We start from the raw sequence: 27,626 nt of genomic DNA on the forward strand, positions 1-27,626 counted from the left end.
CATGAATCCTGTTCAGAATAAGTGTTTGATTCAGTGCCTGAGACATACCTGCTTTCTCATAGTAACTGCAACACAACAATGACATGAAAAAATGCTAGAAAATCAGGTGAGTGAGAAGCAGGTACAACTGAATGCAGTACAAGGAAGGGGAGCTTTGTGTTTCAGGCCTGGAGAAGTTAGGGCCATGGCAATCAGAACTGAAGCATTCATTTTTACCACTCGTCTTCCTGAAGGCAGGATTATTAATCCTGTGCTGTCTGAGGTCCCCCAGGCTGATACATTTGCAAAGAGAGGATGCTACCAAAAAAAAAAAAAAAAAGAAAAAAAAAAGAAAAAAAAAAAAAAAAAAGAAGAAAAAAAATCATTCCTGAAGTTCCATGGTGTTGTCAATATATATTTTCCACAGAATCCAAATAGATCAAATACCTCTTGCTTGGTTCACTTGGGATCACTTGTTTGGTTCATTTGTGCTTGCTAAGCACACAATTTCCACTGTGGCTCTGGTCTAGTCTCTGTCTGATCAGTAATGCTACACCATCACCAAAGTATAAGAGTGAATATGCACCCAAACCTGCATATATTTATTGTGAAACATTTGAGTTCCATGGCAAAGTAGCACCAAGAGCACAAAGGGAACACGAAAGAGCTTGCAAAGGAGCCTTTGGGCTGGGAAATTGGCTTCATTCAGAAATATGGTTTCCTGATTCTTGATCTTACACAATTCTGGCAGAAAAAAAATCACTCTTTCATATATTTATATAAATATTCTCACCACCACCCCCAGCTTCAGTCAGTGTGGTCTTATAGTAGTTCAGTACCTTGTGTCTAAGGGCTGCAGCATTTTTAATCTAGTACAAGCTATTCTACAACTGAACTTACAGTTTTGTGAAGCCACCATGTCATTACTGTCCCTGCTGTTTGCAGCTGCTGGCCTCTTGTCTCTCTCTGTCCAAACGCAACCTATGTAAGTGCTGGCAGAGAGCACAGAAGGGAACCAATGAAACTGGAGCACGCAGACAGCTGTCTTGCCCTCCCCCTTCACGCCCCCTCTTTTTTTTTTTTTCCCTTTGTAAAGATATTTGATGTTGTTTTGTTCAGCATTACAAGCCCCACCATGCTCTAGAGAGTCATGCCTAAATAGGTGCAAAAATATCAGTCAGTGTGTTAGGTAAAAAAATCAATGAATGCTAAAGAAAGTTAAAGAGAAAGAAGTAATAAAGAAGAGAGTTTTGGAGCTTAAAAAGGGGGAGAAAAAATAATATAAAAAAATATAAATATTATATATTATATATTATAATATATATATTTATAATATATAAAATATAAAGAAAGAATGCAACATACAGATGGGGATTTGGGGTGAAAGAATATTTTTGAGGTGGAGAAATGGGTGGCTATTAGAACAAGGAAAGAAAGTAGCAAAAATAATGGGAAAAGGAAGACCCAGGGAATTCAATTCACACAGGAAAAAGTAAAGAAAATGAAAATATTAGGAAAACAGAAACAAGACACAGAAGAACTGACAAGCAAGAGAGACAGAAAACTGCACATATGGATAGAGAAAAAGGATAATTAAAGTATCAAAAACAAGGAGCTAAGCTCTTTGTAGTTAAAATATATACACGCTGTGAGAGAGACAAAGCAATAGAGACTCAGCATTAAGTGGATTTTCTTAGTTTGGGCTGTTGTGCTAACCAGCCACCCGCATGTGATACTATGCCTGAGCTACATCTTGCCAGGAACCTCGTATTTCAGTGGGTCTCTGCTCACCCACACATTTCCATGTTGTGCTCTTTTCCTGGGTGACAACAGGCTTCTAATGTTCTGAAAAAAAGTGCTAATGAAAGCCTTTTACTTATTTTTTTCCTGTTTCTGATGTTTTACTTTCATAGATTCTCATTAGCAGTTGGAACTCCTGTACCAACAGACATTCATCCTCAGACCTTATCTTTCTTTCATATAACTCAACAGGTGACTGCTGCTGACTTCAATCAAAGCCCACAGAGAACAACCATGTCAGGGTGCAAAGGGAAGGTACTGGTTCATGTGGGAACAATGCTGAAAGGGGCAGACTCAGAAAGCTTAAACTGGCAGAAAGAATTTAAGCAAGAGTGACATTTGGAATTTGGGAAAGAGTAGGTGGTATAGGAGTAACTATGGATGGTAAAAATAAAAAATGAAAATCATGGTGCCCCTACTGAAACCACCTACACCACCACCACCATATTTTATCCATCACTTCAATCACTTGCTGAGTTGAGACAGATTTTACTCTTTGCACCCTAGAGCAAATTTTTCAAAAGCACTGTACCTACAGCCTCAGATGGAAATCCAATAAAAGTTTAAAAGATTATATAGGACTTAAAACCTCAATCTCCCACAAAAAAAAAAAAAAAAAAAAAAAAAAAAAAAAAAAGAGTGATCTTGATAGCACATTTGCCTGTTCTTCATACATCCCCCTCCTTCAGGAGGTGCCCCATACTCTGCTTCCCAGAGCTGAGTGCACAGGAAAGCTCTGATGCTCTGAACAGCCTGACCATACACTCCCACACACTGTCCAGGGGCTGGAGCTCTCATGGAGCTCAGCCCCAGGGCTGAGCCCTGCGAGCTGGAGGTGGCCCTGTCTCTGGCCCTGTGCTGGAGGTGGCCCAGTCTCCTGCTCATCTGATGACCACTGGATCACCAGCAGGTCCTGTCACTACCTCAAACCTGCTGGGATGTGAAGGGTGGTGTCCTGACCAGGAGAGCTTTGCCCTGCCTTGGCGGTGGACTCTCTAAGGAGGAAGCCCTAGTCTTGCTGCTCTCTGGCACTGACTAGGAGGCACTGGGATTTGGCTGAGCTTTAAACTGTGAGCTACCACCACTTGCTTGTCTGAACACAAATAATTCAGCAATTGTCATGATCCCTTTCCAACTGTTGTTGCTGTGAAACAAAAGAAAACAATTGCCACAAAGATGGAGCAGGAATCCAAGCAGTTTTGGGGAATTTACAGATGAAAGAATGAAGCTTTAATTACATTTTTTAAAAGCACAATAGTGGGATGTCCTTAGAATCCCAATTCACAACAACTGGGCTGGACAGTTTGGGGGAGCAAGAAGTGAAGATACACTTACACTGTAGAAAACAAAGAAGAAACAATCTTAACTATGTTATGTGTGATACTTTTTCTTTATACCTTTCTTTGGTATGTTATTAGGAAATGGGCCAATTTCAGGAACGTAGTTTTTAATTTTCACTACTACAGTGGGAAAGCTTTGAAAAAGTATGGAGCAATGCTCTAGGGATAAAACCACACCACAGTGACTGACACAAGAAAATAGCCTCTTTAGAAAATAGAAACCTTTAGAACTACAGAATTGTGACAGAATTCAGAAAATTACTCTGTGTAACCCTGCACTGAGGTGGAATCAAATACTCCCAGAGCAGCCTGGTACATGCACATTCTAACTCCCAAAAACTTCCTGTGAAGGAAGTTCCTTTGGCCCAACAGCTGGTCTGTTTTTGGTGTCTCGCCACTACAATACAACATAACGGAGCAGAGATTCAGAGCATGGCTATGTTATGTTCATAGTAGGGAACAAACATCATTCATTCACTGCTATGACAATGTAACACTTGAGTCGGATTCAATGATCCTTGTGGGTCCCTCCAACCCAGACTATTCTGTCCTGTAATTTTCTACTTGTGCCCCGTGTTTTCTGTCTGTACAATGTCTGAAAACAGCCCGTATCATGCTTATGTCTATCACTTTCTTACTCTACAATGATATTTCTACATTTTCTCTCTTCCAAAGGGTTTATTGGAAGTCTGGAGTAGGGATTGAAGGGAGGGTGGCCTCCTCCCTTTTAAGAATGAAACTGTTGAACAGCTGGTAAAGAACTGCTCTGGCACTTTCGTCTTTGACTTAGCACGAAATCATAGAATGGCCTGCATAGGGAAGGAACTTAAAGATAATCTAGTTCCAACCCTTCTACCGTGCAAGATTCATTCCACTAGGCCAGGTTGTTCAGAACTCCATCCAGCCTAGCCTTGAACACTTTCAGGGATGGAGCATCCACAACTCCTCTGGGCAGCCTGTTCCAGTGTCCCACCCCCTCCACAGTAAAGAATTTTTTCCTAGTATCTAATCTAAACCTACTCTGAGACTGAAGCCATAACCCCATTGTCCTACAAATACTTCTTCTTGCAGATAGTCTCTCTCCATCTTTCTTGTAGGCTCCCTTTGGGTACTGGAAGACTGCAAAAAGGTTAACCCTTAAGCTTTCATTTTTTCCAGGCTGAAAACCCCCAAATCTCTCAGCTTTCCTTTGTAGGAGAGGTCTCTGTGCCACCAATCATTACAGAGGCTGGTAATTTTGCACTTGACAAGTAATTTGGGCATATAGTATAAAAAATTTGAACGGAAAAAATTTGCACAGATCCACCAGTTTTTTTTCCAAATCTGAATAAGGCAAACAGGCTTTGCCATGGAGGTGGTTATTGTAGATCTACCATAGCTGCCACGACCGGCTTCGGCTTGCCCAGCTATCGCTCCGAACCAGTCAGGCAGAGCGGGGCCGAAGCCGCAGGGAACAACGGCACAAGCATCGCGGGAAAACAACAGCAGCAGGGTGATTTATCTGGTTTTAATCCAACAGCAACCAGTTTAGTGCAGCACAGCGTGCCGGGCACCGACTCCGGCTCGGTGAATCTGCAGCGAGGCTGAGCCCCGCCGCCTCACGGCTGGCCCGCCCCGAACCGCGCCGGAGGCACCTGCCGGAACGGCCGCCACGCATGCGCGCTCTTCGCCACGGCCTCCCAGAACTACACATCCCGGCGTGCCGCGCGAGCCCGCCGCTGCGGCCGAGCCAATGGCGAGGGAGGAAGCAGTTCCCGCCTCCACGCAGCAGGTGTGGACGCAACCCCCGAGCCGCCCTTCCCCCGCCCGCGGGCGGAGGGCTGGCGCGGGAGGCTGTCACAAAGGAGCACAGGGGCGGCAGAGCGAACGGGCCCCGGCTGCCGTGCGGAAGCCGCAGGGGCGTCTCCTCCCCGCTCCCTGCGCAGCCGGGGAAGCGGGCGCGGGGGCCGCGCCTCAGGGGAAGCGGCGGCGCGGGGGCTTCCCGCGCGCTGTCAGTTACGAGCGCGCGAGGCGGGCGGGCACCACCGGGTTGGCCGGCGGCCGCGCGCGGCCCCGCCCGCCCCCTCGCCGGATTCGCTGGCGACCGGGGCGCGCGCGCCGTCCATCCTCGGCCCGAGCCGCGGCGGGACCCGGGGCCGAGGGCTCGGCCGGGCCCCGCCCCGCCCCGCCCGAGGCTCCGCCCCACGCCCGCCCCTCCGCCCGGCGCTGTCAAGCGAGCGGCGCGAGCGCGGAACCCGGGCCGCCCGCACGCCCCCGCCCCCGCGGAGCGCGCGCGCCTCGGCGGCCACGCCCCCTCCCGCGCGGCGCGGACGGGCCGAGGACCGGGAGGAGGAGGAGGAGGAGGAGGCCGAGGGCCCCGGGCTGCGGCCCGCCTCCGGCCCGCCCCCTGTGCCTGCGGCGTGGGGAGCCGGGCTGAGGCGGAGCGGGGCGACCGAGGGGCCGGCGGCTGGGCTCGGTTTCCTGCTCAGTGGGCGTCGTTGGGGCCCCGGCGGGCCCCGCCCCCGCGCCGCCCACCCCGGGCCCCAGCTGTCACTCAAGGCGGCGGGCTGAGGCCGGCGGCGGCGGCGGGCGGAGAGAGAGGCAGCTACGCCACAGCCCAGCGGCGGCCATTCGTGGAAAAATAGGCCGTCCCGCTCCTCCCAGCTCCGGCTGCGACCGGCCTTCTCCCCGCTACCCCCACCCCACCCTCCGCCTCCTCCTCCTCCTTCTCCTCCCCCCTAGAGCGGCGCCTCAGCGGGGCATTAATGCGGGATGAGCGGTATGTAACCCCCTCCCTCTCTCCCTCCTGTGCACACCCCTCCCTCCCTCTGCTCCTCCCTCCACCCTTCATCCCCCCTCTATCCCGCCCTCCCGGGTTCCCCCTTTTCTTCCCTCTGTTCTCCCCCTTCTTACCCCGCTCTTCTCTCGCTGCCCCTCCGCCCATCCGTGCTGCTTCCTCTTATGCCCCCTTTCTTCTCCTCCTCTCCTGCCTGCCCCTCCGGCTTGCCTCCTCCGTACCTCCCTCCTCCATTCCCCCTTTCTTCGCTAACCCTCCCTCCTGTGCACATCCTTCCCTCCTTCATTCCTCTTTTCCTCCCTCTTTCCCTCCCATGCACAACCCTCCTCCTGCCCCCTAAAGCATCGGCGGCCACTCAGTGGCCGTCGATGCTTTAGGGGGCAGGAGGAGGAGGAGGGTTGTGGGTGGTTTTTTCCTGCTGTCTCTGGGAGAGGAAACCAAACCTCCCCTTTCTGGGTGTTAACTCTCCAGCCCCCATGGGTTGGGTTTCAAACCACGTTTCTTAGGACTCGTTCTTTTGTAATAATGATTTGTACTGTTGTTTTTATAAAGAGGCAAAAGCGACAAGCTGGGAATCGAAAAGGATATGCTCGCAGGTTTTGTTATTGTATAAATGAAGGTGAATAATTAACCTGTTACACTTGATATTTTTGCAGATCAAAAGAAGGAGGAAACTATGCCCACGGAGGGAGAGAAATCTCCCGAGGCAGAGAATAACAACAATAATAATAAAAAAGGGAAAACTGGAGGCTCACAGGTAAAGAACACACACCCGAATAGGGAAGTGCCCAAACTATTAGCATTTAAAATGAAATGTTCAGCTAACATCATTTCCTGCTCAGGGCATCTTTCTTTGGGTTGGATGAAACACAGTTGGTTGGGTGCAGTGTTTTTACTGCCTGGACATGTTTGTTTGGTTGCATTTTGCAGTGATCAGCTGCTTTCCATGTAATAGAAACATTTTAATTTTTTTTCTTTATTTTGAGGGGAAAAAAAGACTGAATTGATGATGCAGTTGAGGTCTTTGCTGTCACATAATCATTGATAATTAGAGACTTTTGAGAGCACTATGTTTAAAGATTATTTACAGCAATTCATAATTCCTTATTCAGAGCTGTATCATTGGTCTCTAAAGCACCTTTTTTTTTTTTTTGGGCTTCCTGTGCTGACTAATTAATGCTGACTTCTGGTGCTTCATACTTGCACTCTTGTCCTGAATCCTTTTTGTTTTCTCTTTTTATGGATAGGATTCTCAGCCTTCACCTCTTGCTTTGCTAGCAGCCACTTGCAGCAAAATAGGAACTCCTGGTGAGAATCAAGGAACTGGACAGCAGCAGATTATTATAGACCCAAATCAAGGTTTGGTGCAGCTTCAGAATCAGCCACAGCAGTTGGAATTGGTAACAACTCAGCTTGCTGGAAATGCTTGGCAGCTCGTTGCCGCTGCTCCTTCTGCTTCAAAAGAAAATAATGTTGCTCAGCAAGGATCTTCTGTTGCCTCAAGCGCAGCAAGTCCCTCCAGCAGTAACAATGGAAGTACATCTCCTTCAAAAACCAAATCGGGCAATTCTTCTACAACGACCCCTGGACAATTCCAAGTCATTCAAGTACAGAATCCAAGTGGTAGTGTCCAGTACCAAGTGATTCCACAGGTTCAGACAACGGAAGGTCAAATCAATCCATCCAACGCTACTGGTCTACAAGACATACAGGGTCAAATTCAGCTTATTCCTGCAGGGAATAATCAAGCTATCCTCACAACTGCAAACAGGACAGCTTCAGGAAATGTTATTGCTCAAAACCTGGCAAATCAGACAGTTCCAGTCCAAATTAGGCCCGGTGTTTCCATACCACTGCAACTGCAAACTATTCCTGGTACTCAGGCACAAGTTGTAACAACGCTGCCTATAAACATTGGTGGGGTAACCCTGGCTTTGCCTGTGATTAACAACGTTGCCACTGGAGGAAATTCGGGGCAAGTTGGCCAGTCTACTGAGAGTGGAGTTTCCAATGGAAATCAGCTGGCGTCTACACCTGTCACTTCTGCCTCTGGCAGTACCATGCCAGAGTCTCCTTCCTCATCTTCAACTGCTACAACCACTGCCTCAACATCTCTGACTAGCAGTGACACACTGGTAAGCTCTGCAGAAACAGGCCAGTTCACAAGCACAGCAGGCAGCAGTGCAGAGCAGGCGACTGAAGAACCTCAGACAACTGCTACAGACTCCGAAGCCCAGAGCTCCAGTCAGCTTCAGTCCAATGGACTACAGAATGTCCAGGATCAGTCAGGTTCCCTTCAACAGGTCCAGATTGTAGGTCAGCCTATTCTGCAGCAGATACAGATCCAGCAGCCTCAACAGCAGATTATTCAGGCCATTCCTCCACAGTCCTTTCAGCTCCAGTCAGGGCAGACTATACAGACCATCCAGCAACAGCCTTTGCAGAATGTTCAGCTACAGGCAGTGAGCCCAACTCAGGTGCTCATCAGGGCTCCAACTTTAACACCATCAGGACAGATCAGCTGGCAAACTGTGCAGGTTCAGAATCTGCAAAGCCTTTCAAATCTGCAAGTTCAAAACGCTGGGTTACCCCAACAATTAACCATTACTCCTGTGTCTTCAAGTGGTGGCACAACCATTGCCCAGATTGCTCCAGTGGCTGTTGCTGGTACCCCCATCACTCTGAATGCTGCCCAGCTTGCTTCAGTACCTAATCTTCAAACAGTAAGTGTTGCCAACCTGAGTGCTGCAGGTGTTCAAGTTCAAGGAGTTCCTGTTACCATTACCAGCGTTGCGGGTGAGTGGTCTGACAATGTTTTGGGATTTTGCTTGTTTGTATGGTTGCTTTGTTTTGTTTGTGGTGGTTGTTTGTGTCTTTGGTTTGGTTTTTTTTTTTTACTATTATAAGAATACCAGATGATTTTAGATTAGCACTCTTCCTTCAGTTTTCTGTAATGAATGTTAAATCCTTGATTATGAGGAAATATTTACCACTAAATTTATCACTAAAATTCGGATTTTAAAAGAGCTGACATTTTTTGCTAAACATTGAATTAATTTTACCAGTGGTGTCAGTTGAAATGGAACTGTTTGTGTTTGATAAACTATACTTAAATATTTCTGTCCTACGTCTTACTAAAGACTTGTAGGCTCCAGAAGTGAACATGAGACTTTACTGTTAGAGCTTTGATATGTTTAAATCAGCACAAAAAAGCTTTTTCCAACCAGGCAGTATTCCTAATCTTCTTTTGGGGATGTAGAATGAGAAGTGACAATATATGAGCTGGGATACCTTGTGTCCTGGCATGCATTCATATGGAACTACTCATTGCATTCTGCACTAGCTCATAAAGCTGTTCCCTTAAAAGTTTAAGTTCTGCAAACAGATTGAATGGAATAAGGTGCGCTTGCACATAGTTTCTGTGGCTTACTTTAAAATAAAAAAGATAAAACCAACTGGTGACTGTACTTCAGTACTTGCTGTTGAAGTTTTGATATGTACTATGAAATGCCTGTTTGGTTATACTGGTCTAATAGTTGGGAAAGGATCTATTAAAAGGTTCTAGGCTGGATAACTGAGCTTAGTTTTATGGTAAACTGTGCAGTCTCTGCAGTGTCCCACAAGGACACCTCTTTATGTAAAATTTGCTGACTTTTAATGTTACAGATAAAACTTGATTTGGGCAGGAGTTGTCTTTGTCAGCTTGATAACTACTTACCTAAACTTGGGTTTATGTCATAGAAGTAAAAGTTTTCTACTGTAGTAGTTACAATAAGCTCTTCTCCACAACAGCCTGATTATAGGCCCATTTTTTACTATAAAACTTAGGAAAAACACATCATGTTTAACTGCTGTCAAGTCTGCATAAGCAAACATTGGTATCATATTGACTCTTTAAATTGGCATCATATGCTAAAATGACAAATGTTTAACTGGGTACAGAATTATTCTTTTTGCTTGAAATGTTTTTGAGGAGAAATAACTACTAACGTAGTTTAGTAGTAAGAAATTTGGTATTGGGAGAATTTTGACTGCTGTGGTACTTCTTAGCATGGCATGTTGAAATACTAAGAGTTAGATTAACTAAACCTGGCTTGTTTAAGGAGTGTCATACAAGCATTAATTGTATGGGTAATCAGAATTAAAATCTTGACCTTGTGTTTAGCTGTAATGCTTTAGGGAGAAATTTGGTTATTTGTAGCTGAGCAGCTGCAGTCCTGTTTACCTTGGAACACTTTTTTTTCTTGATAGGAAGGTGCTAGTTGATGGTCTTCTTAGGCAGAAGCCTCTACTTTGGTAGGGGACTCCATAGGAAGCCTGCTCTGGGAACAGCCTAGATTTGGAGGTGCTGGAAAAAACTTTCTGCATGTAGGTTTTTTCTCTGGTTGTGTACTACAATTCAGTACACACTAGCAGGTATTAGAGCAAGAGATTCTGAATATCGTCTTTGTTGGTTATACTGACCCTACCTGTGCTTGCATATGATGTCTTTTGGAAAATAATGGGATTGAGATTAGTAATTTGAAGATGAAAAAAGGGCAATGAATCAGAAGTATGGTCCTGGAGAAGCCAAGCCTTAGTCATACAGTGTTCATATGCTAACTAGACTACACTTTGTGACCACTGAATTCCTCTTCATTGTGCCCACTCTCTCCTGCCCCGCTCCCAGTAGGCCTTATGGCTGTTTCCATAATTTCTTGGCAGCAGTGAATCATAGAAACATAGAATAGTTTGGATTAAAAGGGATCTTTAAAGGTCATGTAGTTCAACCCCTCTGCAATGATCAGAGACATCAACTAGATCAGGTTGCTCAGAGCCCCATTCAACCTGGCCTTAAATGTTTCTAGGGATGGGCATCCACCACCTCCCTGGGCAAAAACCCTCTTTCTTATGTCTAATTTACACCTACCTTCTTTCATATTAGGGCCATTCCTCATTGTCCTGTCACTACCTGCCCTTGTAGAAAATTCCTCTTCAAGTCTCCTGTAGCTCCTTTAGGTATTGGAAGGTGCTATAAGGTCTCCTCAGAGCTGCCTTCTCTTCAGAATGAACAACCCCATTTCTGTCAGCCTTACCCCATAGAAGAGGTGCTCCACCCCTATAAATATTCTGTCATTTTTTCCTTTCCTTTGTCAATAAGGTACTCTTTCTCCCCCAGGACTTGATGTTATGGAGAAGGAACAAGCTTTTTGAATGCAAGAGATTAGTTATCATGTCCTTCCCTTACTTATCTTTGCTTCTGTCCTATGAAACTTCCTATTCTACATCCTTGGAATGGGAGACGTGATAGAATGGAAAGGAAAATTAAAAACATTATGTGCAGTCCTTAATGCTGTATTAAGATTTCAAGGAAAGAATGGTTATGAAATAGAAAATTGCAAACATGCTAAGATCTAAATTTTGCTTGCCACCTAAATAGAATAAGCTGACTTGATCAGGGCTGTTATCTTCCTTGGTTTTGCTGGTTTTTATTTGATGATTGTTTTTTTTTTTTGTTATTCCCAGGCATCATTACAGGAAACCTTTTGAAAAACAAACAGCTCAGCTACCTCAATATCTGCAGACTGGTATTTTTTTTCTGCAGTACCTGAGCTTGCCAGTGTGAAGTGTCTTGAAAATAAGCTGAACTTTCCACAAGTAGATCATTTGCCACAAATGAGCAGTAGAAGTAGATGTTAGAAATGAGCTGTGTGGAGGATGTCCAGAAAATTTTAAGGAGAAGGCTGAGTGAAGAACTCATCCCATACATTCATTCAGGTGCTCTAACTTTGTTAGGGAAAAGAAGTTACATTGTCCTTCAATCAAGCCCCTTCAATCAAGCCAGTTGAGTTTCTAGGGGAAAAAAACTTTTAAAATAACAATAAAAAACTGTTTTTGTATTTGTGTCATATTTGTGTTCCATGAGCAGTGGTTTTCCTAGTTATTTCCACAGTGACATATTTAAGCACGTTTTTTCCTTTAGTTTTTCAGTAGTTAATAAAATAGTAAAGCAGGAAAATACTTAATTTAAAATTATAACAGAATTGTTGATTTTTAGAAAATTTTGAGAAATGCGGGGGGAGTTGTGTTTTTTGTTGTTGTTTTGTCAAATCAATTCTAAATTCCAATAGAGAAAAATTTCACATTGGGAAGAAAAACCTTAAGATCTTCTGGTAAATACTGTATTTTGGTCTACCTTTCATAACCTTTGTAACTGAAAGTCTACTGTAAACCTAGCAAGATGTATCAGTGTGTTTTTGGGGTTTCTTGTTGTATTTTTCAGTTAAAAGTTCAAAAACTGATCCTAGTAAGTATCCAGGGTACTTACATATAACCCATAGGGTTATATGTTGCATGTGGTCAAAAAAGCAGGGCAAAGCAGAGAAGTTCTCACAATCTTTCACTTTCTGGCCTGAGGGAAGACTTCAGTGTCGGTGATGAAAATTATTTTTTTACTGTGAGGGCTACTGAGTACTGACACATGTTGTTCATAGAAGTTGCAGACTCTTCGTCTTCAGAGATACTCAGAAACTGCCTGGACAACTTTCTGCAGGTGGCCCTGCCTCAGCTGGGTGATGGAACCAGATGCTCTCCAGTGGTCCCTCAAAGTCTACACCAATCTGTGATTCAATAAAATTTTATTAAGGTGTACAAAGTGTCAGAGGTATAATTAAATGTACAGAAGAAAGTTTTATTCTTGTCCAGTTAAATTTCTTAGCATTAAAACCAGATCTTTAATCAGTTGTTTAGTTAAGGGGAAGACAATCAACAGGCTACATAAAAACCACTGTGGTTGCTTGAACATTCAGGGATTTACTAATACCTGCCTTGCTATGAGATCAGTACCTGTCTTAGCCTTTTACCAAGCTCTGCACTAAGTATTTCTTCTCTGCTCTATCAATTGTTGTTTGCACATGGTTCCCTGTGGAGAGGGATAGCCTGGAATCTTAGAGGTGGCAACTTCTTGAATTTAGCCCCAATGGTCTTGGGGAAAAGTAGATACTGCAGAATACCCTTGCCTTTTTTGAAAGGCTTCTGCTGTGAGAGTTGCAGATGCAAGTTCAAAGGATTCCTGTCCCCAGCTCCTTTTTAAAATAAGGTAGATTTGTCTAGGTGTGTTGACAGTATAAGAGACTATGTGAAAGGAACTGATTTTAGTACTAGTTGATTCTAAGAAAAAGATACCGTTTGTAAAATTGTTTTGTTTTGTTTGGATGGTTCATTTTGCTGTTTTGTTTTTTGGTATTTTTTTTTAATGGGTTTTTTGTGGAGTTTTCTGGTTGGGTTTTTTTGGTGGTTTGTTTGTTTGTTTGTTTGTTTTTTCTTTTTTTTTTGTTTTTGTTTTTGTCCCTGAGAAAAAATTCCCTCTTTCTTTTGAGAAAAAAAAGTAATAGCTCAAACTTATATCTACCTTAATGATACATCTTACAGTTCAAGTCTTTTTCTTGAAAATGAGTGGTGACATGGCCTGAATTATGGGGAATTTGGAGTTCATCCACCCAAAATAACCTGGAGCAATGACTTTTGTTCAGTGGAAAAGTCAGTTGTCTGGCAATAGTAAAGTTGGAGAGTTTTAAATCTTTTGTAGGGGTGTGTGATGGGCTCCAAAATAGTTCTTAATGACAATAAAATCCAATGCCATGTGTTCTTATTGGGATAGTTAAAAAAATATAATGAGCCTTGCCATTCTGTTTCATACTCTGTAGTGATGTGAGCTACTAAGGCATTTCCCTCTTTGGCCTCTTTGTGATACTTTCACATCACTGTGACTAGTAGTTATGCAATTTGTCAGTACCTTGAGGTCTCCTGATTTCTTGTGCATTTTCCCATTTGTCTGCATCCAGCTTCAGCCTATCTTCAAGGCTTTCTCCTCTCTTTCCCTCTTTAAGTCTTCATGTGTGACAGTCACTAGTTTTAGGACTTGCAGTTCAAAGACTCAGTATATTGTTTAGACATGATTGTCATTATAAGTCAAAGCTTGATAAGGACTTTGAAGCATTCTATCCAATTCTTTAAACAGGAAAAAAATGAATTAGATTAACAGTATGCCACTCTGTGACTGGAAAAAGGGAAACATCACACCAGTGTTTAAAAAGGTAGTAAGTAGGCCCTGAGAACTACTAACCAGTCTTATCTCTGTCCTCATCTCTGTCCATCCATGGTATGATCATGGAACACACTTTCTGCCAGCTATGTCCAGGCATATGGGTACAGAGGTGGATAGAGACAGCCAACATGTTGTCCCAAATGTACACCAAACATGGCTTCACAGAGGGAAAATCATGCCTGACTAATCCAGTGGCCTTCTGTGCTGAAGTGACTTTATCAGTAGGTAAAGGAAAAACTGCTGATAATAATCTACTTCATCTGCCATGTCTTTTTGTAAGGGTTTTTGACATAGTCCCTCAGAGTAGCCTTGGAAAGATGCAGATTTTATGGATGATCTGGAAGTTGCTGGATGGCCACATTGAGAGTTGCCATCAATGATTCAATCTCCAAATGTAGATCAGTAATCATTGATGTCCCTCACGGGTCTGTACTGGGACCAGTGCTATCAGTATCTTTACTAATGATATTGTGGGATTCTGTGCATCCTTGGTAAATTCTCAGATGGCACGAAAATGAGCAGTGCAGTTGATGTGCTTGAGGGAAAGGATGCCATGCAGAGGGGTCTTGTCAGGCTTGAGATGTGGGCCAATATGAACGTCATTGCACTTCAGCAAGGCCGAGTGAAAGGTCCCCCACCTGTGATGGTGGAGTAATCTCAGTATAGATTGTGTGATGAAGTAATGGATTGAGAGCAGCTCTGTGGAGAAAGACTTGGGGATATTAGTAGATGAAAAACGGGATATGTGTGGTAATGTACATTTGCAGCCCAGGAAGCCTACTGTATCCTGGGCTACATAAAAACAAACAAGACCAGCTGTTCAAGGGATGTGATTCTCTCTCTCTTTGCCATTATTGTGAGACCCCATCCATAGTAGTGTGCTGTGATCCCCACTAGAAGACAGACATGGATCTGTTACAGCTGGTCTAGAAGAGAGCCATGAAAATTATTAGAGAGCTAAAATACTTATATGAAGATGGGCTGCGACAGTTGGGGTTGTTCAAACTGATGAAGAGAAGGCTCTGGGAGCCTTCCAGATATACAACAGGATGTTGTCAGAAAGAAAGACTTTTTACCAACACCTGTCGGCAGTAACAGCACGAGGGGCAGCAGTTTTAAAATGAAAAAGAGTAGGTTTAGATGGTACATAATGAAGAAATACTTTACTCTGAGGGTGGTGAGATACTGGAATAGGTTTTCCAAAGAAGTTGTAGGTACTCCATCCCTGGAAGTCTTCAAGGTGAGGCTGGGTAGATCTTTGAGCAACATGATCTAGCTGAAGATGTTCCTGCCCATGGCAGGGGGATCAGAACTACATGATCTTTAAAGGTGCCTTGTGACCTAAAACATTCTATGATTCTGTGAATATAAGAATCAAGTTTCTGACCCTGTCTCATACTGACTGCAGGCGATGCATACAAAGAGCAGTGCTCAGATTCTCTTCCCTCATTCCTGCATATTCCTGAGCCAAAGTGGGATTTTTTAAAAACAAGTTTAATAGTTCTTGATTTTTTTTTTCCTCTGAATTTGTCTTTTCTGAGTCTATGCATTCCATATTTGTCTGCAATATATTGTGTTTTAATTATTGCATAAGACATGTTTTATTTAAAGTTCTTAAGTTCATCTATTATGAAAACTTAAAATACCTGATTCATCTTCATACCATTCACAGTCTTCTATTATTCCCTCTAATGTGTGCTAGATTTTGAGGAAGGGGAAGGTGTTTAGTCTGAAGTCCTAGAATATTATATTTACATTGTTGAATGAACAAAAATGCATTTTTGTGACAGTATATCCTGTGGTGCTCCTCTCGTGTAAATGTGATAGTATGTCTAGAAACAGAACTCAGTGAGTGGTATAGCTAAACAAGAAGGGATTCCTGTAGGTGGTAAGAACTTGTAAAGGGTTTAAAATAGCCACATTACATACAGTAAAACTGGCAAATATAGAAACCAAAGGTGGAAATCAAAGGAGCTGAAGGATAGGGGTTGCATGATTTTTTTTTTTAAGTAACACGCAGTGTTTTCCTGTATGTTCATTGACAAGCAAGATGCAGCAAGTATCTTGAAAGAAACAAGCTGCAAGCTGTGGAATCTGTAGTAAAAAGATAAGTGCAAAATATTGAGCTGTCTTAAAACAAATAAGCAAGCAAAAAAGGAGTATGTCTTAGTTTTTTACTTCATAGTATGTGACTTGGCATTCTGAGAGTGTATGGGAGGAGTATAGAAATGTAGCATACTTTTTCCCAAGTTATGAAAGGTCACAACTGTTCTCAGGCTGCCTTGAGCTGAGAATTGTTGCAGAGCCACAGTGTTCTAAATATTATAGTGCTGGCATCCTTTTGAAATATTCCAAAGTAATTACAGGAGAAGCATTTAGTCTTCTAATGACAAAATTGCTTTGGTTATGGGGTTTTCTTAAACTGAAATTCAATACAGTGGCAGAAACAGTTTGACAACAAACAGCAGTTGAAAACAAACATTAGCTTCCATGATGTTAGCGCAAAAATAAAAGTGTCAATATAGTGGTTCTGAACTTGATGCCTAAGGAATGTGCAATCTGCCTGTTCAGATAAATTGCCAATGGAGAATAACCTGGTAAATACGCCTCAGTAAAACTTGCTTTTTCTGCCTGGCCTGTGAGTAGCAAGGCATGACCTTATCATTAATTCTAAAATAAGGTGGGAAGGGGAAGCATTTAAACTACCAACTTTTCTCATAATTGTGAGGTAAAATAGGTTTATAATGAGCTATTTTTATTGCTATAAACTTCAAGAACAAAATGTAAGCCTTAAATGTAAGCTCTGTCTTGAGAATGTTGGGTTTTACTATCTCCTCTCTCAATCCCCGTTGTCAGAATCTGAAGCATATAGAACAGGAAAAGAAGTGGCTAGCTTTCTTGTTCATAAAATGCCAAGCAAGTGAATTGAGTGATACAGCACCTCTTCAACAGTTTGATAGTATTTTTATTTTGTTAAAGCATACTTAGATCTGCACTAAACCAACGTTCTTGTTCTTCCATTGCTACCTGCGAGGAAAAGACAAGAAGCATATTGAAAATTTCCTTTCAACAGCTCCTTCATTGTAACTTAAATTCTGGAGTTCTAAGTCTTGTATGATTTTGGAGCTTGTAGATGAAATAAATAATTTCTTACTGTTTTACTGTATTAAAAAACATTTTAATAGCAGTGATGATTACTGAAAAAAACTAACTGTATATGGAATGGGATGTTGTGTTCTAAGAGGAATATTAATTTTAAGTAAAACAGCGTTATTATTGGGGGTTGCCTTGTGGAGAGCAAGGAGCTGGACTTGATGCTTGTGGGTTCCTTCCAACTTAAGATGTTCTATGATTATTGAAAAACAACTCTATTTTTTTAGTTGTCAATGATTTTAATGGATAATTTAGTTAATAAAAGTAACTTGATGTATATGCTACAGCATGATAGCTTTGGAAGTAGTCAGGACTGCATAATGGAGTATAATTTTTAAAATTAATATTTTATCTGGTTATTACACATACCAAAACAGCCGCTCTGGACATCTGTAGTCTCTTGAGAAAGGTAGCATCAGAACACATACTTAGTTTAATTTGGAGTATGGTTATACAGTTATATTGATTTCTGTATGCATCCGTTCCTAACAGTGGAGTTTCCTCTGGTGTTTAATGCTGCTGAGAGCTGATAACAGTCATGCACCTTGATCAGTTGGTATCACCCCTACATGCATATTTAATCTTCATAGATTGGCAGACTAGTATTATTTTGTTGTAAAGAGAGAATTATCAGTTAATATCTTCCTGCCGAAAAAACCCCTTGGGATACACATTAAGTACAAGCCTGAGTTTCCTTAATTATAGTTTCAAGTGATGATGTGACCGCTTTTCCCTTGAGAAAAATACTGAAGTTTAAGAAAAATGGGCCTTGATTTTCTTGTTTCTTTGATCATCTGGAAGTAACTGGCAAAAATGTGAAGCTTTTCAGTTTGTTCTGATCCAAAAAACAAGACCAGGTAAATAGTTTTGAGGGGTTAACATTGTTACAGAAAATGTCAGAACTTTTATGGGTTTGGATCTTACAGATTTATGTGGCCCTTCTTTTGTAATTCTATAATATGTGATTTTGTTGGTCCTTGCCTGATGAAAGATATAATAAAGTTTCAGTTTTTACATCTTTAATAAATGAGTTAATTTTAATATTGGTCAGCCTATTAATCCATTGGCTGTTAATAAAACCAAAGCTTGTGGCTCATGTTTAGTCTTTCTGTATAAGATCTTTAAGAATGTTTTATGAATCTTGTGTTTTTTCCTGATAATATCCTTAAATTCCTTTTATTCTCTATGCTTTTTTTATATATATTTACTTTTATCTTGATCAACATAATATTTCATACAGCCAAAATACTTCAAGGAAATTCATGAACCTTCTAGTCAAGTGTAAAATATATAAGACAGCTAAAGCATAGACAAAATCCCATAATATCCACCCAGAAAACCTCCCAGCCTACCTCTCAAAATCCAAATAGAGTACTGGAACCTTAGCTTATATTTTTTCGTGTTAGCCTACTTCTGTCCTTTCAAGATACATTTATTATTACTTCATGGCAATACTCATAAATTGAATGGAAATGCAGAAAATGGCACTTTCTGAGTGTGTGTTTTTGTTGCCATATGGCAGAAGTGTGTAAGATATCGTTTGATTTTTGTTTTGTGATTTTTTTTTTTTGTTTTTTTCTGTTTGTCATTTATTGAGCTCCACAGGCAGACTGTGGAGACAGACAGTCTACAGGCTTCTTTCTAGTCTTACCCCTGTTTAAGAGTTAGGGGGAAGAGCTGAAGGAAAGAACTTGGCCACATTCTGTTGTGGCTATAAATTGTAGAATAATCTGAGAATTGGGGCAAAGGGGTGGGGGAGAGGTGGATGTTGCATAAAAGTAAATCTAAGAATCTCAATTTCTTACATCTGCTGCTAATTTCCATGCAGTGTGTCTGGTACTTTGCAGCACAGCTGGTGCTTGGGTTTTCTGCTGTTGCTCTAAGTTTCAGCATGCAGGAAAGTACTTGTGTTCATCTGCAAGAGGTGTTCTTGGACACGCCCTCTAAATATACTTTTTTGGCTATTTATTCAATAATGATGAAAATCAAGGTTTTTTTGGAAGGGTCTCTTTTCATTAGTAAAACAAGTTACTTTTCTGATTCTATCTCTTTCTTTAGAATACTTAATAAATTGACAATATTTTCTTTTAATTTGAAGTCACAGTATCCAAAACAACCAGAGATATTGCCTTGCTTTAACTGAAACTACAAGTTGGTTGTTCAAGACTAAATTTTGTGAAATTGTAGCTCTTGTTCTATGTTTGATTTTTATATTGGTTTTGTATGGGTCTTTCTGTATTTCTGGTAGCTCTTTCCTTTTTTTAATAAAGTAATAAAAAGTACACTTGCTTTCAGTTTAATGAAAGGTCTTACCAGCTGGGAAAACTTATTTTCTGGCTCAAAGTACTGAAGTGCCCTCAGGTTCTCCTAAAGCACTTGCGTAAAGCCTTAACATTTTTCAAAAATTATTAAAATAACTTGGTGAAATTTTTGGGGCATTGCTTTGATTTTGTTTTAGTTACCAGTGTGATTATTGCACTAAAGGAAAAAAAAAAACAAAAACACTTCATATTTTAAAAAATACTTAAGCCCCTTTAACTTTATTGCTTTAAACTTCACTCTAGAAGCGGTACTTTCTACAGAAGTTAAGCATAGTTATTATACGGTTCAGTAATTTTTCAACACACTGAGACTTAAAAACGTCTTGAAAATGAGTATAACAAGTTCTTACAAATCTTGACAAAGTTAGCCATGGACAAAAGATAGAAATTTGCTGCAGTGCCCCTCTAGGAGGTAAAAAAGACTGATGTCTATTTGATGCTGCAGTTTGCACAGGAAACATTCTGCTTGTAGTAGCATCTGGATACAATGCTGTGATTTGTGATGACCCTTGGAGTAGCTGGGTGAATCCAGTTCCTCTCCTTTCTCCAAACTGATCTTCTCTACAGAATGTGTGGGTCCCTTGTATCAGTGCTTGCAGTTTCTGTTCTGGGGAATTCTTCTTTCATCACGTATTGTTTCTTCAAAAATCTTTATTAACCACTGCTTAGAAGACGGAGCAGAATTATTAGCATACTGCATCATCTTCTTTGTAAATATTTAAATTCAGTGTTGTCTTTACATGTATGTCATTTTTAAATGTGATTTGTGCTTCTTTTTTCAGCATGCAACCTCCTTCATAGTAGTTTTTTTTAAAAAAAAATTGAGGATCTCTAGCTCTATTGACTCATATTTTTAAACAATATTTAAAACTTGGCTCTACCTTAATCAAAGCATTATATTCTATCTATAGATATAATAATATTATTATAATATTCTATATATATAGACATGTTATTATAAGTATATTGTACTATAAATAAATATATAAAGTATATAGATATTACCTTAGTGTAAATTGCATATATATCTTTATGGAAAAAGAATATTAAAGGATGTTTTCAAGCTTACAGTACCTGGTGTATGCAGGGCAAGGGAAGAGGAGAAAATTTTTTCCCATTGCTTCCTATCAGTGAGTTGTTAATGGGTGAGTTGCTGCATCAGCTCTGATGCCTGTAGAGCTTTGGAACTCTGCAGGCTGTCTTGTAGTAATATGCATTGAATTATGGATTCTAACTGCAGCATTTTCTTTGCTTTTTAGAATACACAGTTGAACAAATTTTCTTCTTTGCAGCATTAGCCACTGTAGTTCTAGGTACATTTTGCCAAGTGTTTCTCAGATTTTGCAGTAAGGTGCACCCTACTGAGATGACTGTCATTGATGCTCTCATCTTTTGGCTGCTAAACATTGGTTGCACAATAGCAACAGGAAATATAATTTTTTTTTCTGAGGAACTATGTACCAGAATGTAGAAGTATCCTTTTCTTAGTCTTAAATTTCTCTTCTTTCCAGGATCCAATTTTCTAATGCTTTACTCTCATGATTTCTGTAGATCAATAAGTTAAGTCCTTTCCTTTCCCTTCTGCCCTACTTGCCTCAGAGAGTCATCTGAGTTTTGTGCCTGCTACTTCAGATGAACAAGAGTAGGAAAGAAGATGTAGTGTGTGGTAAAAGGAAGATTGGTTTGCTTGTAATGGATGGCCAAGCCTAATAACCAGTGGTCAATCACTCTGTAGAAAAGCTCTTTCTTAGATACCATGCATTAGCTTTCTTAAATCATTCAAGTACTGTTATAGTTTTACAAATTAATTTTTAACAGAAAATGTGATATGTCTGTGTATTATTTGGTTTCATAGTAATTGCTTAAAGTTGTTAAATTTTCTTGCATGAATGTGTTACAAACTCATGTATTGGAAAGTATATGTGAGTTTTTACCTGCTAAGATGCAATTTTACTGCAAAATTGGAAAGCTGAGCAAGTGATGCTGAAGAATAAAGGATGTGCAATCATTTATCTTGATAATCCTGTATCTCATGTTAATAAATAATGCAGTTACTTAATGGCTTAAATGGGAAAGATTAGTGATTAAGATCATGCAGGTTCTTTTATTTGGAAGCTTAAAAAAATTCTATTCAGTCATAATCATATTTGTAATACTGCAATAAGTGAGACTTCTGTTGCACTGGATTTGTAACATAAGTACTATAACAGGTTTCCTTGCTGTATGCATTTTTTCCTATGGTCAAATAAATAGTTACTTTTCAATAGCAAGAGAGAACTTAGGCCTGAGAGCAAATGAAATGCAATTTAGTATCAATGTTATTTAGTATCAATGTTATTTTGTAACATTTGGTTGTAATTTACCTTTCTATCCTGATAGTATGTATAATAAAGCTCAGACATATGCAAGTTCAGCAATAATTTTTTAAGTCAAGATACTTCACAATTTAGGGAATAATTCTGAAAGAAATAATGGGAACTTGAGAAAATTTTCTCTATTCCAAAAGCAGGTGTCAGTGACTGCTTTCACAGCTCATACATGAACTGAAGTGTGACTTTGATCCCTCACAGAGTGATTTGTTTAGGCCTCTTTCTGAAACATGTGCTGAAACATGAGAGCTGTTGTTACTGAAGGGTTTGATTATGAATGGTGAAGTGTAGTGATATCAGGTCTTGTGGTTTGGAATATGTCAGGAAGAAGCAATTTCAAGTGATCTCCTGATTGTAGCAGCATTTCTGGAAGGCTTTAAATAGCATTTAATGCCTCTAGTAAGACATTGAAAGTAATGTTTTTAATAAGCCTTTTTTCCTCCACCTAGAAAGTGTCAAGAGATCATTCTCTTCCTGTATGAATAACATTATCTCAACCACCTGTTTTAGAGTGAGCAGGTTTGTTTGTTGGGTTTGGTTTGGTTTTTTTTTTTCAAATAAGAAGCCAGTTTAGACCTAGATCCCTTCAAATGAAAAATCCTCTCTGTTTTTAACTTCTAGAAGTTGCTCTCATTTAATTTAGTAGGCTGCTGATAAACTCATATCAATGTTAAGTTGTCTCAGTATCTTTTCTTTGGAAGAGGTGATTTAAGATATAATTAAATTCTCTTATCTTCCCTTTATATTCCTTTTGTTTTTCTTTAAGTGCAAGTGATGTACAAGTTAAATCCCCTAGTGCTCCGTAGAATTCTAGTATATAATTTAAAAAAAACATCCCATACAACTCAAGACTATAGCAGACTCACTTTGAGATTTTGGGCATGTTCTGTTAGTTGTTTTGTGAAAATTTTCTGGTTTTTCTTCAGGAGAAAAGATATTTCAGCTGGTCTAAAATACACTCCTATTATTCTCAAAGAACAAAGACTATTACGTTTAACAGCTTTAAAATGGGAATAGATACATTTGTACCCTGTGTATTACTAGTGTGCTAGCTTGTTGGGGTGCTCTCTCAGGAGTTCAAAACAAAAATTAAAGTCCAGTAATTACATTACTGAACTTCCCAGTCTTTTTTCTCATAGCTGTGTAAAGCGCTGATGAAGAATATTTATCTTGTGTGTGTTCTTTCTTCAGTTACTCTTTTACCTATAACTAGATTTGCTTATTGAATGTTGTGGCTTGGTTCTTCAAATAAGGCAATTTGCATGGTATTTTGAGAACTTCAGAATCTTCTGTTCTGAATTTAGTAAGTGGAATTCAAGGGAAGTTTAAAATAATTTAAAAGAGTTTAAAATAGTGACTCCATGAGATTAACTTAAAGAAGAAAAATCGATATGCATACTAGAAAATGTTATAAATAGTTAATCCTAGCTAAAGAGCAGTCATCTTATTACTGTTTAACTGAAGCCATATGGGGAGTGTAATTGTCTGCCTGAGCAACCTTACTTGGCATTGTCCTCTTTGTATTTTTATTGTAATTTTTCTGGTTATTGTGAATAATTTCTACTCAAATGTTTCACTGTATTATGTTTAATAAATAGATTAAGGTTGTAGCTCAGTAGTGTGTATCCTGTATTCCAAGATATGGCCTGTATTTACATGGGAGAAGGAAAGTTCAAAAAGATAAAGTGTGTGCCAGCAGTGGTACTTGATACTCTGAAGAAGTGGCAGAAGACCCTTGTGTAAAGTTGGTTGTCTCAGTACATGGACAGTGAAAGTTGGTTCATATGGAATCAGCAAAATATATTGGATTTTTAGAAATGCTTCTCTATAAATGTTGATTTGTCATATCCTAGAATTACATCTTGAATATTAACCAGCAATCATGGGATGAGAAAAGGAGTCATCCTCCTCAGGGTTCAAATGTCTCAATTCACATCTTATTTGAAAAGCCTTGGTTTGACAGCTGTCCTGGTTTAGGGTGAACTTAGGGTGGAAGCTTTTGAAGGGGTCTCTTTAGAAAGTAGATTCAAGTGGTCTCTCCCCAAGCCGGTTCAGGAGGTAAGTTTTCTTTGAGAGAAGTGGGAAAGGGAAAAACTGTTTCATTTAATGAGCAAAATACAAACATGAAAAAAATGAATAATATTAAACAATAAAACCTCTCTGCTCTGAAGAGATGGTAGATTCAGAGTCTAAAGTTTTTTTTTGTAGGCATAGTTTTTTTTGGGTTAGGAGCTGGCAAGGCAGTGTCCTGGTCGGGGAAGGATGTGGGCCTCTCCATGCTGGGGTTTGCTGGCATGGGTCCTTAGTATTGGTCTTCTAGACCAGAGCAGCAGAGTTGAACAGTTCCTCTGAAGAAGCCACAGTCAAGAGAAAAACTTGTTGTCTCAGCTAATGAACTAGAAGCTAGTTTAAAAGTAAAGAAAGACTCTTGGTGTTCTCTTCCCAGCTACACAGCTGTGAAGTCCAAGAGCTCTCTGAGAGCCTTACCTTTCTCTTGCTGTCTGTGCTAGGCAGCACAGTCTGTGAGAAAAGAAATTTTGCAGGAGTAAAAATGAAGTGTCTGCCAATAAATCATGTGTATCTTCTCCCTCTCTCCTTCGTTGTCTCTGGCCCTAGTTTAGCTACAGGGCCCTTTCTGAGCAAACTGCAGACAATGGGGGTACCAGGATACCACATCATAAAGTCACCTCAGGACAGTAGCCCAGGGAAAAGTTGCATCGGAACTTTAATATTAATTCAAGAAAATCAGAGAGAAAGAGATAATTATCCTCTTCAACTGAGTTCTGACCACAGACTGATTAGGTCTCAGGACTTCTTTGCTCCAATAGGACTTTGTGGCATAAATGGAGTCATCCTTCTAACAGACTGTAATAAAGAAGTATAATTCTTAACAATGTATCAAAAATGTGATTGACAATGAAAATAGAATAGGATGCTGCAATAAGTCACAATATCTGTTATACCTTTAACTTTTGTAGTGACCATTCACAGATGCTTAATTTATGGTGCTGTTTGTGAATTAAAGGAGGTTGCACCTTAGGTATGCTTAACAGATGGGGAGTGGATTGTGCTCTGTGAAAGACTGCACATTGAGCCAATTATTCCTTTTCATTTACTTTTGGCTCACTAAAAAGTGCAACTGGTTTTTATCACAAGCAATCACGTTATCGTATTAGGATAATCATTAGATATAAAAAAAAATGATTAGCCTTTTTTTGACTCTGGCTGTTTATAGCACTCAGTGTTCCCACAGCTTAACAGCCTGACAAGGAGTTGCTCCAGGATCAGCACTTTCTTTGGAAGCTCTAGTATCCTCTTCAGCCACTGTTAGACCAAAGTACTTGATACTACTATTTACATTTATATAATGATGATTTCTTACCCTATCATTTTCTCCCTCAAAGAGCATCGTGAGTGCTTTTCTTTCCTATTAAAGTATGGGAAATAAATATATTTCCAGTATATTGCTATTCTGAAAATAAAGACTTGGTTCTATCCTAAATATATGGGGACTCTGCACTAAGGGTTAAACCTGTAATTTTTTTTCTTTGTTGCTGATACCAGAATCCTTTTAGATTTTTTGTTTTTTTTGTTTTAACTATCTGTCCAATAGCAAGTGGGGTTAAAATGTTATCTCTTATAGACTTGTCCTTGTTCTTTTCAGAGAACTGAAACGCTCAGTGTCTGGCACTATTTGTGTCCTTCTTAAGAAGACAAGGAATTCATGTTTATTCATATCTAGGCAGATCAGATGCAACTTCCACCCATAAACTAAGGGAAATGACTGGGAAAATTTGGTCAGTTCTTGAGGTGAAAATAACCTGGTACTGACCTAGGCAGAAACCAGCTGTAGCCAGCAATGGCCTTTAGATGACAAATCAAGTAACTTTGGGAGGTTCTCTGCATATCATGTTCTTCATGTTCTTCTGTATATCGTGTGCATGTATGTATGTGGTGGTGTTAGGTGGTGTGTGTTAGATTTTGTTTTTGGCTGGTAGCATAGTGTTACACAAGATAGTCTGTGCAAGCATCTGTTCCCCTCAGCAATCATGTGAACGAAGTAGTCATTGTCCCACACAGGGTTTTGTGTCAACTCACTCAGTAGCTGGGCACTTTAGGCTTCAGAGAGAGTGTTCTTCTTATCCCCTTTGGTGGTGTCTGTTATGGGTGCTACACAAGTCATTAAAACCCATTTAGATATCTCAGAATCATGTTATCCGTGAGGAATTTCTAATTTTTAAATTAATGCTTCAATACTGAGGACTTCTGCTTGCCTGTTACACTCTCTAAATAAGGAGATAGTATTCCCTTTAATTTCAGAGTTGTATGAAGGCAGTGGATTTTTGAAAATGGCAGCATCTAATTATATTTTGTCCCATTTCTGTTACTAAGAGGGCTGGCATATTGGCATATTGTGACTGGAAGTCATTTCTGTGTCAGATTTAGTTTATTATATGTATTTTCTAAGTCTGTGTAATACTAACTTTTAAAACAAACATAATATTAGGTTGTTGTTGTTCAAGAATCTACTCTTCTTACCTATATTGGAATAGTTTATTTTGCTTTAATATCAAGCCAGTAATCCACATTTCCGTAGATCAAGAAAGCCAATGAGATAATGGACTTATGCAATGAAGCTGAATTCTTCATTCATCAAATCAGTCTTGATCCCATCCCTGGGGAGGCTGTTCTGGTGATTGACCACCCTCTCAGTGAAGAGCCTTTTCTTAATGTCCCACCTTAATGTTCCCTGGTTCATATTCATGCCGTTCCCTCATGTCCTATCACTAGGCACCAGAAAGAGGAGAGAGGAGTTCAGCATCTCTCCCTCCACTGCCTCGAGGAAAGTGCAGACTTTGTGGATTTCACCCCTCAGCCTTCTCTTCTCCCAGCTGAACAAACCAAGTGACCTCAGGTGCTCCTTCTACATCTTGCCCGTGAGACCTTTCATCATCTTGGTCCCCTCCTCTGGACACACTCTAACAGTTTGTGCTTCTTGCACTAAGGCACCCAAACCAGCACAGAGTGCTCGAGGTGAGGCTGCAGCAGTGCAGAGCAGGACAGTCCCATCCCAGTCACTTCCCTCACTTGGCTCACTGCACTCTGCTGGATGCACCCCAGGGTACAGATGGCCCTTTCGGCTGCCAGGGCACACTGTTGACTCACCTTCAGCTTCCCATCAGCCCAAACACCAGATCTCTTTCCCCAGGGCTGGTCTTGCTCCTTGTCCCCCCATTTATACATCTAACCAGGGTTACCCGATCCTGAGTAATCCTGCAAAACAACAGCCTCAAAAAAGCTTTGGTATGTTAGCTTGTTCAAGTCTAGTTCTAAATTTCTTTTTCATTCAAAAGTTCCTTTCTGGCTCAGTGTTAATTCAAGACAGATTGTAAGATAAGTGACAACTCTGTAAGTACCATAAAACAACTTGTTAATTAGCTAATTGTAGTTTTCTGAATGCAGATATAGTTCAAAGGTTATTAGAGAGATATTAATTGGCAATTGACTGAACTATATTTCTGTGTAAGATTTTGCCTATCTCAGCTTCTAAGAAAAAAAATACATTTTTTAAACTAGTTAATTTTTCTCAGTATCAGCAATTTTCAGTCTTGTGCTGTTTTAATAACAAATTACATTAAACTAGCAGGTAGGTAATACTTCAGGAAAATGGCTGGATATTTTGTTTGTCTTCCCTTAACATTAAGTGGATATTTTTCTTCCTAATGTAAACATGTAATGTTTATTTGTGCATTTCACTTATTGAAATGACTAATAAAAGGTACAAACAATTTTTATTTTACA

General features: G+C 40.3%; 2 protein-coding genes across 5 annotated transcripts in view; one reads left to right on the top strand and one right to left on the bottom strand.

The window, feature by feature from the left end:
• Positions 1-6,557, bottom strand: part of LOC144247250 (uncharacterized) — a 19,132-nt gene extending 12,575 nt beyond the window's left edge. For 2 of the 3 annotated variants that reach the window (XM_085567905.1, XM_085567904.1), the window contains exons 1-3: positions 6,012-6,557; positions 880-971; positions 217-297 (exon numbers count right to left, since the gene is read on the bottom strand). In XM_085567905.1, the coding sequence (XP_085424031.1) occupies positions 217-297; positions 880-971; positions 6,012-6,181 (343 nt within the window). In that variant the 5' untranslated portion in view covers positions 6,182-6,557. Of the gene's footprint in view, positions 1-216; positions 298-879; positions 2,413-6,011 lie in introns of those variants that run through there. The other variant, XR_014951671.1, reaches the window with a different exon arrangement.
• The window catches only part of SP4 (Sp4 transcription factor), a 27,114-nt gene continuing 5,096 nt past the window's right edge, over positions 5,609-27,626 (top strand). Inside the window, exons 1-4 of one of the 2 annotated variants that reach the window (XM_085567849.1) lie at positions 5,609-5,877; positions 6,552-6,652; positions 7,143-8,691; positions 26,616-27,600. In XM_085567849.1, the coding sequence (XP_085423975.1) occupies positions 5,871-5,877; positions 6,552-6,652; positions 7,143-8,691; positions 26,616-27,217 (2,259 nt within the window). In that variant the 5' untranslated portion in view covers positions 5,609-5,870 and the 3' untranslated portion in view covers positions 27,218-27,600. Of the gene's footprint in view, positions 5,878-6,551; positions 6,653-7,142; positions 8,692-26,615; positions 27,601-27,626 lie in introns of those variants that run through there. The other variant, XM_021538262.3, reaches the window with a different exon arrangement.

Source organism: Lonchura striata, chromosome 2, assembly GCF_050655825.1.
Source record: "Lonchura striata isolate lonStrDom1 chromosome 2, ASM5065582v1, whole genome shotgun sequence".
NCBI lineage: Eukaryota > Metazoa > Chordata > Aves > Passeriformes > Estrildidae > Lonchura > Lonchura striata.